General features: G+C 43.9%; 1 protein-coding gene across 2 annotated transcripts in view; it reads right to left on the bottom strand.

Moving 5' to 3' along the window:
- The window catches only part of slc1a7b (solute carrier family 1 member 7b), a 123,268-nt gene that overhangs the window by 25,380 nt on the left and 83,071 nt on the right, over positions 1-14,817 (bottom strand). For both annotated transcript variants that reach the window (XM_029707876.1, XM_029707877.1), the window contains exon 3: positions 8,777-8,992. In XM_029707876.1, the coding sequence (XP_029563736.1) occupies positions 8,777-8,992 (216 nt within the window). The remainder of the gene's footprint in view (positions 1-8,776; positions 8,993-14,817) is intronic.

Raw genomic sequence — 14,817 nt, 5'->3', positions numbered from 1 at the left:
GATCAACTTTCTGAAAACATCCCAAACAGAGACAGAGAGAGAATACAAATATCACAATGAAATACCATTCAAATATTTGTAAATTTTCCTGTCAAAAGCCCAGAAGGACACAAAAATGGGACAGAGGCTCCAGATGCTTTGGTGTGAATAGAATGTCCATGATTCATACTGTATCTTTCAGCTCCACCCACATGCGTGTGTGTGTGTGTGTGTGTGTGTGAGAGAAAGCGAGAGAGAGATAGAGAGTGTCTGTGCATGTCTGTGTGTGGGTGCGTGTCTGTGTGTGTGTGTGTGTGTGTGTGTGTGTGTGTGTGTGTGTGTGTGTGTGTGTGTGTGTGTGTGTGTGTGTGTGTGAGAGAGAGAGAGAGATAGAGAGTCTGTGTTCGTGTGTGTGTGTGTGTGTGTGAGAGAGAAAGCGATAGAGAGTGTGTGTGTGTGTGTGTGTGTGTGTGTGTGTGTGTGTGTGTGTGTGTGAGTGACTGCCTGTCCAAATAGACAGACAGTGTATCTGGGACATCTCCCAAGCCCTCTCAGCTCAAACACTAAAACACACTCTTTCTGCAGCTTCCATTCAGTCAGATGGAATGTTCAGACATGATGGCACTCACATAAAGCACACATACAAAGGCAAACAATAGCAAACACAGGGGCTAAAGAAGGTCCATTTGAAAAGCCTACATCTTCCACTCCAGGATTCTGAAAGTGACAAATGTGGTGCCACTAACAGGGACATGTTATGAAAGTGAATCATTCCCATAGTTCAAAGAGATGTTTACCATGACATGTAATGTAGCTGCTCTATTCAGTGTGGGACAGACACCTGTTGGGATTAACATTAAGTAGACAGTACTGGACACTATCTGGCCGCTATATGTGAACATTACAGATGTAGGATCTTAATTTTATCAGCTGTTGCAACACAACTTTGCTGCAATGCACGGCCATAGCCATGAGAAGTAGGGGTGCTGAGTGTGCTGCAGCACCCCCTGAAAAATGAGAATAAATAAATATATATTTACAATATATAGATATATTTAAAAAAAAATGTTTCACAAAAGTTGTGCGCTGGGCCTTTAATAGTACTGTATTAGCGGACACATATAGCAGTCTGCAGCGCGTGGAAATACTATTCCTCCCTTGAAGAAAGAAATAACAGCACCCCCACCCCCAAACTACTTCAGGCGGATATGTGCAGGACATTTCAAACTTGTAGTGTATTTGACATTTAAAAAGGCTTCTGAAGTTTATAAATTCCACTTTGAAATGTGATTTTCCCTTATGAAATTATAAAAGACATAATAATAATAATTCACATATCCTGTTACTTCAGGATTATATTACTGCTGTAGCAAAATGGCTCAAATTACGATCCTACATCTGCAGGTAAACAACATCCCCGTCTTATGTGTCGGACGCGGAGGATTTACTTCAGACACGGACAAGGCCCAAATCCCTGTCATTCGCATGAAGAAGAGACGGAGATATTGGGGATGTAGGTCGGGGTACCTTGTAAGGATCCGAAGGTGAGTGGGTAATCCGCCTCTACCATCAGTCCTATTAGCCAACGTGCAATCATTGGATAATAAACTGGATGAGACTATCCTACCAATGGGACATTAAAAACAGTCACAATCTTAAATAAGCGTACCCCATTCAAAAAATGTAGGACCACTCCAGACCTGACTGCCCTTGACCAGCACAAAAACATCCTGTGGCGTACTGCATTAGCATCGAATAGCCCCCGCGATATGCAACTTTTCAGGGAAGTTAGGAACCAATATACACAGGCAGTTAGGAAAGCAAAGGCTAGCTTTTTCAAACAGAAATTTGCATCCTGCAGCACAAACTCCAAAAAGTTCTGGGACACTGTAAAGTCCATGGAGAATAAGAGCACCTCCTCCCAGCTGCCCACTGCACTGAGGATAGGAAACACTGTCACCACCGATAAATCCACAATAATTGAGAATTTCAATAAGCATTTTTCTACGGCTGGCCATGCTTTCCACCTGGGCACCCCTACCCTGGTCAACAGCCATGCAACCCCCACAGCAACTTGCCCAAGCCTCTCCCATTTCTCCTTCACCCAAATCTAGATAGCTGATGTTCTGAAAGACTTGTAAAATCTGGACCCCTACAAATCAACAGGGCTAGACAATCCAGACACTCTCATCTAAAATGATCAGCCGAAATTGTTGCAACCCGCATTAATAGCCTGTTCAATCTCTCTTTTGTTTTGTCTAAGATCCCCAAAGATTGGAAAGCTGCCGCGGTCATCCCCCTCTTCAAAGGGGGAGACACTCTAGACACAAACTGCTACAGACCTATATCTATCCTACCCTGCCTTTCCAAGGTCTTCGAAAGCCGAGTTAACAAACAGATCACCAACCATTTAGAATCCCACCACACCTTCTCCGCTATGCAATCTGGTTTCCGAGCTGGTCATGGGTGCACCTCAGCCGCGCTCAAGGTTCTAAACGATATCATAACCTCCATCGATAAGAAACAATACTGTGCAACTGTATTCATAGACCTGGCCAAGGCTTTCGACTCTGTCAATCACCACATTCTTATCGGCAGACTCAACAGCCTTGTTTTCTTAAATGACTGCCTTGCCTGGTTCACCAACTACTTCTCAGACAGAGTTCAGTGTGTCAAATCTGTTGTCCGGACCTCTGGCAGTCTCTGTGGGGGTGCCACAAGGTTAAATTCTCAGGTTGACTCCTTCTCTGTATACATCAATGATGCCGCTCTTGCTGCGGTGATTCTCTGATCCACCTCTACGCAGACGATACCATTCTGTATACTTCTGGCCCTTCTTTGGACACTGTGTTAACTAACGTCCAGACAAGCTGCAATACCATACAACTCTCCTTCCGTGGGCTCCAACCGCTCTTAAATGCAAGTAAAACTAAATGCATGCTCTTCAACCGATCGATACCAGCATCTGCCCGCCCGTCCAACATCACTACTCTGGACGGTTCTGACTTAGAATATGTGGACAACTACAAATACCTAGGTGTCTGGTTAGACTGTAAACTCTCCGTCCAGACTCACATTAAGCATCTCCAATCCAAAATTAAATCTAGAATCGGCTTCCTATTTTGCAACAAAGCATCCTTCACTCATGCTGCCAAACATACCCTCATAAAACTGATTATCCTACCGATCCTTGACTTCGGCGATGTCATTTACAAAATAGCCTCCAACACTCTACTCAGCAAATTGGATGCAGTCTATCACAGTGCCATCCATTTTGTCAGAAAAGCCCCATATACTACCCACCACTGCGACCTGTATGCTCTCGTTGGCTGGCCCTTGCTTCATATTCATCGCCAAACCCACTGGCTCCAGGTCATCTATAAGTCTTTACTAGGTAAAGCCCCGCCTTATCTCAGCTCACTGGTCACCATAGCAGCACCCACCCATAGCACGCGCTCAGGCAGGTATATTTCACTGGTCACCCCCAAAGCCAATTCCTCCTTTGACCGCCTTTCCTTCCAGTTCTCTGCTGCCACTGACTGGAACGAACTGCAAAAATCACTGAAGCTGGAGACTCATATCTCCCTCACTAACTTTAAGCACCAGCTGTCAGAGCAGCTCACAGATCACTGCACCTGTACATAGCCCATCTGTAAATAGCCCATTTAACTACCTCATCCCCATACTGTTATTTTTGTTTTGCTCCTTTGCACCCCAGTATCTCTATTTGTTCATTCATCTTCTGCACATCTATCACTCCAGTGTTTAATTGCTAAATTGTAATTATTTCGCCACTATGGCCTATTTATTGCCTTACCTCCCTTATCTTACCTCATTTGCACACACTGTATATATACTTTTTTCTATTGTGTTATTGACTGTATGTTTGTTTATTCCATGTGTAACTCTGTGTTGTTGTTTGTGTCGCACTGCTTTGCTTTATCTTGGCCAGGTCGCAGTTGTAAATGAGAACTTCTTCTCAACTAGCCTACCTGGTTAAATAAAGGTGAAATAAAAAAAATGGGCAAATCTGACCATAACTCTATCCTCCTGATTCCTGTTTACAAGCAAACACTAAAGCAGGAAGTACCAGTGACTCGCTCAATACGGAAGTGGTCAGATGACGCAGATGCTAAGCTACAGGGCTGTTTTGCTAGCACAGACTGGATTCTTCCCGATTGCATTGAGGAGTACACCACATCAGTCACTGGCTTCATCAATAAGTGCATTGATGACGTCGTCCCTACAGTGACTATACGTACATACCCGAACCAGAAGCCATGAATTACAGGGAACATCTGCACTGAGCGAAACGGTAGAGCTGCTGCTTTCAAAGAGCGGGACTCTAACCCGGACGCTTATAAGAAATCCCGCTATGCCCTTCGCCGAACCATCAAACAGGCAAAGCATCAATACAGGACTAAGATCGAATCGTACTACACTGGTTACAATGCTCGTTGGATGTGGCAGGGCTTGCAAACTATTGTGGACTACAAAGGGAATCACAGCTGCGAGCTGCCAGTGACACAAGCCTACCAGATGAGCTAAATTACTTCTATGCCCGCTTCGAGGCAAGCAACACTGAAGCATGCATGAGATCACCAGCTGTTCCAGATGACTGTGTGATCACGCTCTCCATAGCTGGCAAATGACATTTTCAACCTCTCCCTGAATGAGTCTGTAATACCAACATGTTTCAGGCAGACCACCATAGTCCCTGTGCCCAAGAACACCAAGGTAACCTGCCTAAATAGCTACCGACCCGTAGCACTCACGTCTGTAGCCATGAAGTGCTTTGAAAGGCTGGTCATGGGTCACATCAACACCATCAACCCGGAAACCCTAGACCCACTCAAATTTGTATACTGCCCCAACAGATCCACAGATGATGCAATCTCTATTGCACTCCACATTGCCCTTTTCCACCTTGACAAAAGGAACACCTACGTGAGAATGCTGTTCATTGACTACAGCTCAGCGTTCAACACCATTGTGCCTTCAAAGCTCATCACTAAGCTAAGGACCCTGGGACTAAACACCTCCCTCTGCACTTGGATATTGGACTTCCTGACGGGCCACCACCAGGTGGTAAGAGTAGGCAACAACAGATCTGCCACACTGATCCTCAACATGGGGGCCCCTCAGGGGTGCGTGCTCAGTCCCTCCTGTACTCCCTGTTCACCCATGACTGCATGGCCAAGCACCACTCCAACACAATCATTAAGTTTGCTGACGACACAACAGTTGTAGGCCTGATCACCGACAACGATAGGGAAGAGGTCAAAGTGATCAAGACAAAAGAGATGATTGTGGACTACAGGAAAAGGAGGGCCGAATGGGCACGCCCCCATTCTCATTGAAGGGCTGCAGTGGAGGAGGTTGAGAGCTTCAAGTTCCTTGGTGTCCACATCATTAGCAAACTATCATGGTCCAAGCACACCAAGACAGTCGTGAAGAGGGCACGACAAAAACTATTCCCCCTCAGGAGATTGAAAAGATTTGACATGGGTCCTCAGATCCTCAAAAAGTTCTACAGCTGCACCACCGAGAGCATCCTGACTGGTTGCATCACTGCCTGGTATGACAACTGCTCGGCCTCCGACGGCAAGGCACTACAGAGGGTAATGCGTACGGCCCAGTACATCACTGGGGCCAACCTTACTTTCATCCAGGACCTCTATTCCAGGTGGTCAGAGGAAGGCCCTAAGACTCCAGCCACCCTAGTTATAGACTGTTCTCTGTGCTACCGCACAGCAAGCGTTACCGGAGCGCCAAGTCTAGGTCCAAAAGGCTTCTTAACTGCTTCTACCCCCATGCCATAAGACTCCTGAACAGCTAATCAAATGACTACCCAGACTTTTTGCATTGACCCCTCCACCCCACCCCACCCCCATTTTTACACTGCTGCTACTCTCTGTTTATTATTTATGCACAGTCACTTTACCTCTACCTACATGTACATATTACCTCAATTACCTTGATTAACCTGTGCCCCCGCACATTGACTCTGTACTGGTACCCCTGTATATAGCCTCGCTACTGTTATTTTATTGTTGCTCTTTAATTATTTTTTACTTCAGTTAATTTTAGCAAATACTTTCTCAACACTTATTTTTCTTAAAATTGCATTGTTGGTTAAGGGATTGTAAGTAAGCATTTCACTGTAAGGTCTACACCTGTTGTATTCGCCGCATGTGACAAATACAATTTGATTTGATGTGACAAATCTCATTAAAACTCCTCAATAAACCCAGGAGACCCAAACAGACCGATTTCTATTTCTGAGCTGTGTGGTGGTGTGGTAATATAATGAGTCAGTCTTAAGTAATTTAACACTTAGCTTAAGTGTGTACCTCCAACTGCTGCTCTGCTGCTCCCCACTGACACCATGTACTGTAACCCTGACCCATCAGGCTAGTCATCTACTTTTTTCCTCCCTCAAGGTTCACCCAAAAAGCCACTTAGTCTCTCAGATATACACTCCCCTACGTATTTATTTGGACAGTGAAGCTAAAACGTTTAATACTCCAACATTTTGGATTTGAGATCAAATGTTTTATACTGTATGAGGCGACAGTACAGAATGCCTCCTTTTATTTGAGGGTATTTTCATACGTATCCGTCTTACTTTTTTGAGTGAGAAAGTTACAGAGGCATAAATGTCATACCCTCCCCCCCAAAATGCTAACCTCCCCTGTTATTGGTAATGCATTATAAACTAATTTGACACCTTCAAACAGTGGTGGAAAAAGTACCCAATTGTCATACTTGAGTAAAAGTAAAGATACCTTAATAGAAAATGACTCAAGTAAAAGTGAAAGTCACTCAGTAAATCCTACTTGAGTAAAAGTCTAAAAGTATTTGGTTTTAAATATATTTAAGTATCAAAAGTAAATGTTATTGCAAAAGTAAAAGTATAAATCATTTCAAATTCCTTATATTAAGTTAACCAGACGGCATAATTTTCTTGTTTTTTAAATTTACGGATAGCTAGGGGCACGCTCCAACACTCCAAGACATAATTTACAAACGAAGCATGTGTTTAGTGAGTCCGCCAGATCAGAGACTGTAGGGATGATCAGGTATGTCATCTTGATAAGTGTGTGAATTAGGCAATTTTCCTGTCCTGCTAAGCATTCAAAATGTAACGACTTCTTTTGGGTGTCAGGGAAAGTGTATGGAGTAAAAAGTACATCATTTTCTTTAGGAATGTAGTGAAGTAAAAGTAAAGTTGTCCAAAATATAAATTGTAAAGTACATATACCCCAAAAAACTACTTAAGAAGTTTAAGAAGTATTTTCAAGTATTTTTACTTAAGTTCTTTACACCACTGCCTTCAAATGGGGGACTAGATACATAAAGTGCTTTAATTTCTAAACAGTAAAACAGATACGCATGAAAATACCCTCAAATAAAAGGTGACATTCTGTTTTGTTGATATCATATCCAAAATGCTGGAGTATAGAGCCAAACTAAACGTTTTACCTTCACTGGTCAAATAAATACATAGGGGAGTGTAGCACTAATTGTGTTAGTGCTGTGTATGCGGTTTCTCTAACACCATGACATAATGATCACATCCCAAATGGCACCCTATTCCCTTTATAGTGCACTACTTTTGACCAGGGCCCATAGGGCACTATTTTGGGAATAGGGTGCCATTTGGGACAAATACAATGACACTGCTGGGATGTATCTAGAGAGAGGTATGTCTCCAGTGGAGAGTAGGCTGTTACGGGTACCCGCTAGGCTACTTCACTGTGCAGCATTGACGTTAGTGACTTCAATTTGTCTTTAGCAGAGAGCAGTTCAAATGAAGTCTCTCTCGGTTTGAACAGTGTAAACGGCCAAAGGCAACATGACCAAATACCACAACATGCTCTAAGAGCCCTGCAATGCATCACAATGTACAAGCTGTGGAGTCTGCCCCATCAAAACATTTATTTTGAGAGAGACCCATCTATCCAGCTGAAGATGAGTATTTGGGCCCATCACTTTAACTGTTATCATTTCACTGAAGTACTTTCAAGATACAAGTGTATGGCTGGCTGACTCTAACAAGGCCACACACATTTAGAGGAGAAAGAAGCAGAAAAACCAAATAAAAATGTAATACTCAAGGTGGTAGCCTCTGAACCATGGTTGTGACCCAAATGGCACCCTATTCCCTATATAGTGCACTACCTTTAACTACATCCCTATGGGCCCTGGTCAAAAGTAGTGCACTATTAAGGGAATAGGGTGCCATGTCTTTAATATTCCATTGACAGAGATAGCCTAGCTGTTGAGATATATCATTAATCTCATCTGCGATTCAATCACTAGGTTCAGTTCTGAACGTGAGAATATGTAGTACAGTGAATCAACACCATCTTGTGGGGTCCTGGCCCATCGTCTCTATCCGTAGTGTTAATAAGGTTGGCTGGTGATCGTATGTACATGTACTGTATGAGCATGTTCAGCAGCAGACCTGGGTTAAAATACTATTTGAAATATTTCAAGTTCTCAGGCCAGCGCACATGATTGCTCGCTAGTACAGTACAAATTACTCTATTTACTTTCTACACGTTTTCTTCAGGCGAACATCCAAATGAAGTGCATTGGTCTACACAGACTTAACATGTGTGAATGAGTAAGTGCTAAAGGGTGGGTGGTGAGTGGGTGCGTGGAGGGTGAGTGTGTGGTGAGTGGGTGGTAGGTGGGTGGTGAGTGGGTGGGTGGATAGGTGGTGTGTGTGTGTGTGGGTTGGTGTGTGGGTGGGTTTGTGTGTGGGTGGAGAGCGGGTGGGCCATCTTACCGGATGAGGTCAAGCAGGGCGTCGGCAGAGCTCATGATGGCCTTGCCGCTGTCCTCGGAGTCCTCCTTCTGGGCTGCTCCTCCAGGGTGGATGACGGAGACCATGATGATGCCCACCACCACTGCTACAAAGGTGGTCCACAGGTAGTAAGACACGGTGATAAGGCCCAGTCTGCTGGAACACTTAGCATCCAGGGCTGCTAGCCCCGACATCAGACTGGAGAAAGGGAGGGGGGAGAAGAGAGAGAAAGAGAGAGAGAAGCAGGGGGAGAGAGAAGGGGGAGAGAGAGAAAGGGGGGAGGAGAGAGATAGGGAGAGAAAGAGGGGGGAAGAGAAAGAGAGAGAGAGGAGGAGAAAGTGAGACAGGGGGAGGAGAGAGGATGAGAGAGAAGGAGAGAGAGGAGATAGAAGTGGGAGAGACAAAGAGGGGGAGGAGAGAGGGAGAGAGTGAGGAGGGAAGAGAGAGAGATGGGTGAGATGAAGAGAGAAAGAGAGTTAGGGAGTAAGAGGGAAGGAGAGAAAGCGGGGGGAGGAGAGAGAGGATGAGAGATGGGGAGAGAGAGAGGAAGAGAGGGGGGAGAGAGGGAGAGAGAGAGAGGAAAGAGAGAGGGGGAGGAGAGAGTGGATGAAAGAGAGAGAGAGAGAGTGGATGAGAGAAAGAGAGGGCGAGAGAGAGAGAGGGTTGAGGGGGAGAGATGGGGGAGAGAGTGGTTGAGAGAGAGAAAGAGAGAGGGAGAGACAGAGACACACACACACACACACACACACACACACACACACACACACACACACTGATTAGGCTTGAGGCAGGTCTTCGTGCGTTAAGTGATATTTGTCAATACTTGGCAGGTCTTTATGACGTATTCCACTTCAGGTCCAAATATTGCATTCATTATATAGTGATAATTGACAGAGACAGTGACACCATTTTTACAACAATCTATCCATCTTTCAAAGTTCATAAATATATTATAAGCTAACAGTACCTATGATCACAGTATGTCTTTGACAGATTGAAGACAATGTGATCCTTTAAAATGCTACAGTTATTGCAGAACATCTGGATACTACACAGCAACAACATGGATGTTGCTTGCAAATTCCGACTTAAATGAACACTTTCTTAGAGTTGATGCCGTTGCACTTTTTTTGTTTTAGGGAGGGGGGGCGTTAACATTGTAGTTTGTAAAGCCGTATTTGCATATTTCCCAGCACGCCATTCAACTAAATGTGAGAGACACCCACCCAATGACTGTGTTTGTTAGTGACATGGTTGTTGCATTCAGTAACTTCTAGTCCAGAAACCTTCACCAAGTGACTGTCAAAGTGAAAGTGTTCTCTCAGCGCAGAGTGCAATGGGAGAGAGACTCTAAACAAAGACACACACACATACGCTCACTGCAGCAATAGATGGCTGTTGGTCCGGTCCAAATGCACCCCTTTGATGAACGCATTTGACTGGTTTATTCAAGTCCAGTAGCCTTAGGAGGATTTTTATTCAGCCCGTGACCGTCCTCTCCGCTATTGGCGACAAACCCGGAAACAGGTGAGCTACGAATTCAAACGCCAAGAATGTTAAAATACCCTGCCACACTTTATAGCATGACATTTGCTTCTGAATCATTTCTGAAGCACCTTTATAGCCTTCTAGACCTTAGCTCAATTGGATGGTTCAGTTGCCTGGCCCTTGTAACTCCAGGAATGTGTGTTTGATTGCCCCCAAGAATGTGTGCACGCATGACTTTAAGTTGCTTTGGATAAAAGCGCCTGCTAAATGGCATACAGTACATTATATTATCAAAGGATAATGAAGGCTTAATTTCACCTTATTGTGTCCTAAGAGTTATTCTCCTTTTATTACCAGGCCATGCTCTGTCCACTGTTCAAATTCTGTCCAATATCCTTTCATGAGTCAATGTTCTGTATGAAATATGTAATTATAACCAGAGAGAAATATAGTAATTTACTCAGCATTCCATTCTTTAAACTGAGAGGCATATAGCCCTGTACCATGACCTGCTAAAAGAAGGTTCAGTTAATGTCCTTGTAAGGGGTGCGTACTGGCGGCAGAGAAGTCAGGCGCAGGAGAGCAAAAACTGTGTTTACAACGGCGCAGTTTAATAATAAAAACCACCGGAAACGGAACGATCAATCAATGGGTAACAAAACCCGTCGCACACCAGAATAACATGCACAAGCACTTACAAAGAAACAATTCCGGACAAGGACATCGGGGGAACAGAGGGTTAAATACACAACATGTAATGATGGTATTGAAACCAGCTGTGTGGGAAGACAAGACAAAGCAAATGGAAAATGGAAAGTGGATCGATGATGGCTAGAAGATCGGCGACGCCGACCGCCGAACGTCGCCCGAACAAGGAGAGGAACCAACTTCGGCGGAAGTCGTGACAGTCCTCTCAATCAGCTGTTCATTGGTTTCTAAAAGACTACAGTTAGGTAATGACAGAGAGTGAGTCAGTCGTGTTGCCAGTGTGCTGTAGGACTTGTTAACAATGTCAACGATGTCTAAATTCAATAGTAGAGGGTTTGGTTTGGTTCAATGGGGCATGGAATGCATGTAAATGTAGGTGGAACGTAACATCAAATAAGTAATTGTTCAGCTACAATACCAGTTAAAAGTTTAGACAAACCTACTCATTCAAGGGTTTTTCTTTATTTTTACTATTTTCTACATTGTATAATAATAGCGAAGACATCAAAACAATGAAATAACACATATGGAATCACGTAGTAACCAAAAAATGTTAAACAAATCAAATTATATTTCACATTTTAGATTCTTCAAAGTAGCCCCCCTTTGCCTTGATGACAGCTTTGCACACTCTTGGCATTCTCTCAACCAGCTTCACCTGGAATGCTTTTCCAACAGTCTTGAAGGAGTTCCCATACACTATATTGTTCCCATACAGTATAACCCTCAATTGGGTTTAGATCGGGTGATTGTGGAGGCCAGGTCATCTAATGCAGCACTCCATCACTCTCCTTTTTGGCCAAATAACCCTCACACATCCTGGAGGTGTGTTGGGTCATTGTCCTGGTAACTCTGGTTCTTCCTTTCCTGTGGCGGTCCTCATGAGAGCCAGTTCCATCATAGCGCTTGATGGTTTTTGCAACATCACCTGAACGTTATTGAAATTTTCGGCATTGACTGACCTTCATGTCTTAAAGTAATGATGGACTGTCATTTCTCTTCCCTTATTTGAGCTGTTCTTGCCATAATATGGACTTGGTATTTTACCAAATAGGACTATCTTCTGTATACCACCCCTACTGTACTTTGTCACAACACAACTGATTGTCTCAAACGCATTAAGAAGGAAAATTCCACAAATGTACTTTTAACAAGGGTGAGCCTTTGAAAAAATGTCAGGTTACTACCTCATTTTTTATTTCACCTTTATTTAACCAGGTAGGCTAGTTGAGAACAAGTTCTCATTTACAACTGCGACCTGGCCAAGATAGAGCAAAGCAGTGTGACACAGACAACAACACAGAGTTACACATGGAATAGCATGGAATAAACAATAAACATGCCAATAACACAATAAACAAGTCAATGACAGTAGAAAAAAGAGTCTATATACAGTGTGTGCAAAAGGCATGAGGAGGTAGGCAATAAATAGGCCATAGTAGCGAAGAATTACAATTTAGCAGATTAACACTGGAGTGATAAATGAGCAGATGATGATGTGCAAGTAGAGATACTGGTGTGCAAAAGAGCAGAAAAGTAAATAAAAACAATATGGGGATGAGGTAGGTAGATTGGGTGGGCTATTTACAGATGGGATATGTACAGCTGCAGCGATCGGTTAGCTGCTCAGATAGCTGATGTTTAAAGTTAGGGAGGGAAATATGAGTCTCCAGCTTCAGCGATTTTTGCAATTCGTTCCAGTCATTGGCAGCAGAGAACTGGAAGGAAAGGCGGCCAAATGCGGTGTTGGCTTTGGGGATGATCAGTGAGATATACCTGCTGGAACGTGTGCTACGGGTGGGTGTTGTTATCGTGACCAGTGAACTGAGATAAGGCGGAGCTTTACCTAGCATAGACTTATAGATGACCTGGAGCCAGTGGGTCTGGCGACGAATATGTAGCGAGGGCCAGCCGACTAGAGCACACATGTCGCAGTGGTGGGTGGTATAAGGTGATTTGGTACAAAACAGATGGCATTGTGAAAGACTGCATCCAGTTTGCTGAGTAGAGTGTTGGAGGCTATTTTGTAAATGACGACGCCAAAGTCGAGGATCGGTAGGATAGTCAGTTTTACTAGAGTAAGTTTGGCGGCGTGAGTGAAGGAGGCTTTGTTGCGAAATAGAAAGCTGATTCTAGATTTGATTTTGGATTGGAGATGTTTAATATGAGTCTGGAAGGAGAGTTTACAGTCTAGCCAGACACCTAGGTATTTGTAGTTGTCCACATATTCCAGGTCAGAACCGTCCAGGGTGGTGATGCTAGTCGGGCGGGCGGGTGCAGGCAGCGAACGGTTGAAAAGCATGCATTTGGTTTTACTAGCGTTTAAGAGCAGTTGGAGGCCACGGAAGGAGTGTTGTATGGCATTGAACCTCGTTTGGAGGTTAGTTAGCACAGTGTCCAAGGAAGGGCCAGAAGTATACAGAATGGTGTCGTCTGCGTAGAGGTGGATCAGGGAATCACCCGCAGCAAAAGCAACATCATTGATATATACAGAGAAAAGAGACGGCCCAAAAATTGAACCCTGTGGTACCCCCATAGAGACTGCCAGAGGTCCGGACAACAGGCCCTCCAATTTGACACACTGACTTTCATCATCTGTAAAGTAGTTGATGAACCAGACGAGGCAGTCATTAGAGAAACCAAAGCTATTGAGTATGCCGATAAGAATACGATGATTGACAGAGTCAATCAAGAAGACTCAAGGCTGTAATCACTGCCAAAGGTGCTTCAACAAAGTACTCGGCTTCAACAAAGTACTAGGTCTAAATACTAATGTAAATATAATATTTCAGTTTTTTGCAAAAAATTCTAAAAACCTGTTTTTGCTTTGCCATTATGAAGTATGGTGTGTAGATTTTAGAATAAGGCTGTAAAGTAACAACATGTGTAAAAAGTCAAGGGGTCTGAATACTTTCTGAATGCACTGTATGTGTCAATATAAAGATCTGACTATAATCCCTCTCTGCTCTCCTTCAGGGGCAGCAGGCATACAGAGACCCCCATTACATGAATGTAATCATCATTTTCAGTCTCCATTCTCGTTCTGTTTTGTATAAACTCATGCTTCATCATCATGTTACGGGATGAACATTCCATTCTCCTTTTAACCACAGACCCTTTCTGGCCCCAATCTGCAGCACTGCTGTGACATCATGAACTTGAGCCAAGCATAATTGCAATATTCAATATTCGTTGAGTTTCAATCATCCGAACATCTGCAATCCTTATCCTCCTGACGTTTGTGGTGCATCGCTGTATGCATCAGTCCACTCCAATTCCCTACAGTGACTTTCATCATCATAATTCCAGACATACAGATGTCACTGTGACTCAGTGACTGCCATACATCCCCCAATAGCTTTAGCAGTCATCCAGGTCGAATGAAAAATATGCATTTTGAATGTTTCCAACAGGTGTGTGTATGTACATGAGTAAAAGAGAGAGAGAGATTGAGAGAGCATTTGGTGTGTGTGTGGTGAGTACACTCAGTGGACAGTTTATTAGGTACACGAAAACGGTTCGGTCCTACAGACAGAGAGTCACATGGCCGCTGCTTGCTACATAAAGCAGGCAGACAGGCATCAAGGCATTCAGTTACTATTTGATTGAATGTTAGAATGGGAAAAGCGACTGATCTAAGTGACTTTGAGCGTGGTATGATCGGCGGTGCCAGGCGGGCTGGTTCCAGTATCTCAGAAACGGCCGCCCTCCTCAGCTTTTCATGGACGACAGAGTCTAGTGTTTATTGAGAATAGTGCAACAATCAAAAAACATCCAGTCAGTGGCAGTCCTGTGGGCGATTACAGCTCGTTCATGAGAGGTTGAAG

The sequence above is a fragment of the Salmo trutta genome, chromosome 22 (genome assembly GCF_901001165.1).
Source record: "Salmo trutta chromosome 22, fSalTru1.1, whole genome shotgun sequence".
Taxonomy (NCBI): Eukaryota; Metazoa; Chordata; class Actinopteri; order Salmoniformes; family Salmonidae; genus Salmo; species Salmo trutta.
Note: the sequence above shows the minus strand (reverse complement) of the source record. Positions and strands in the feature narration are given on the sequence as shown.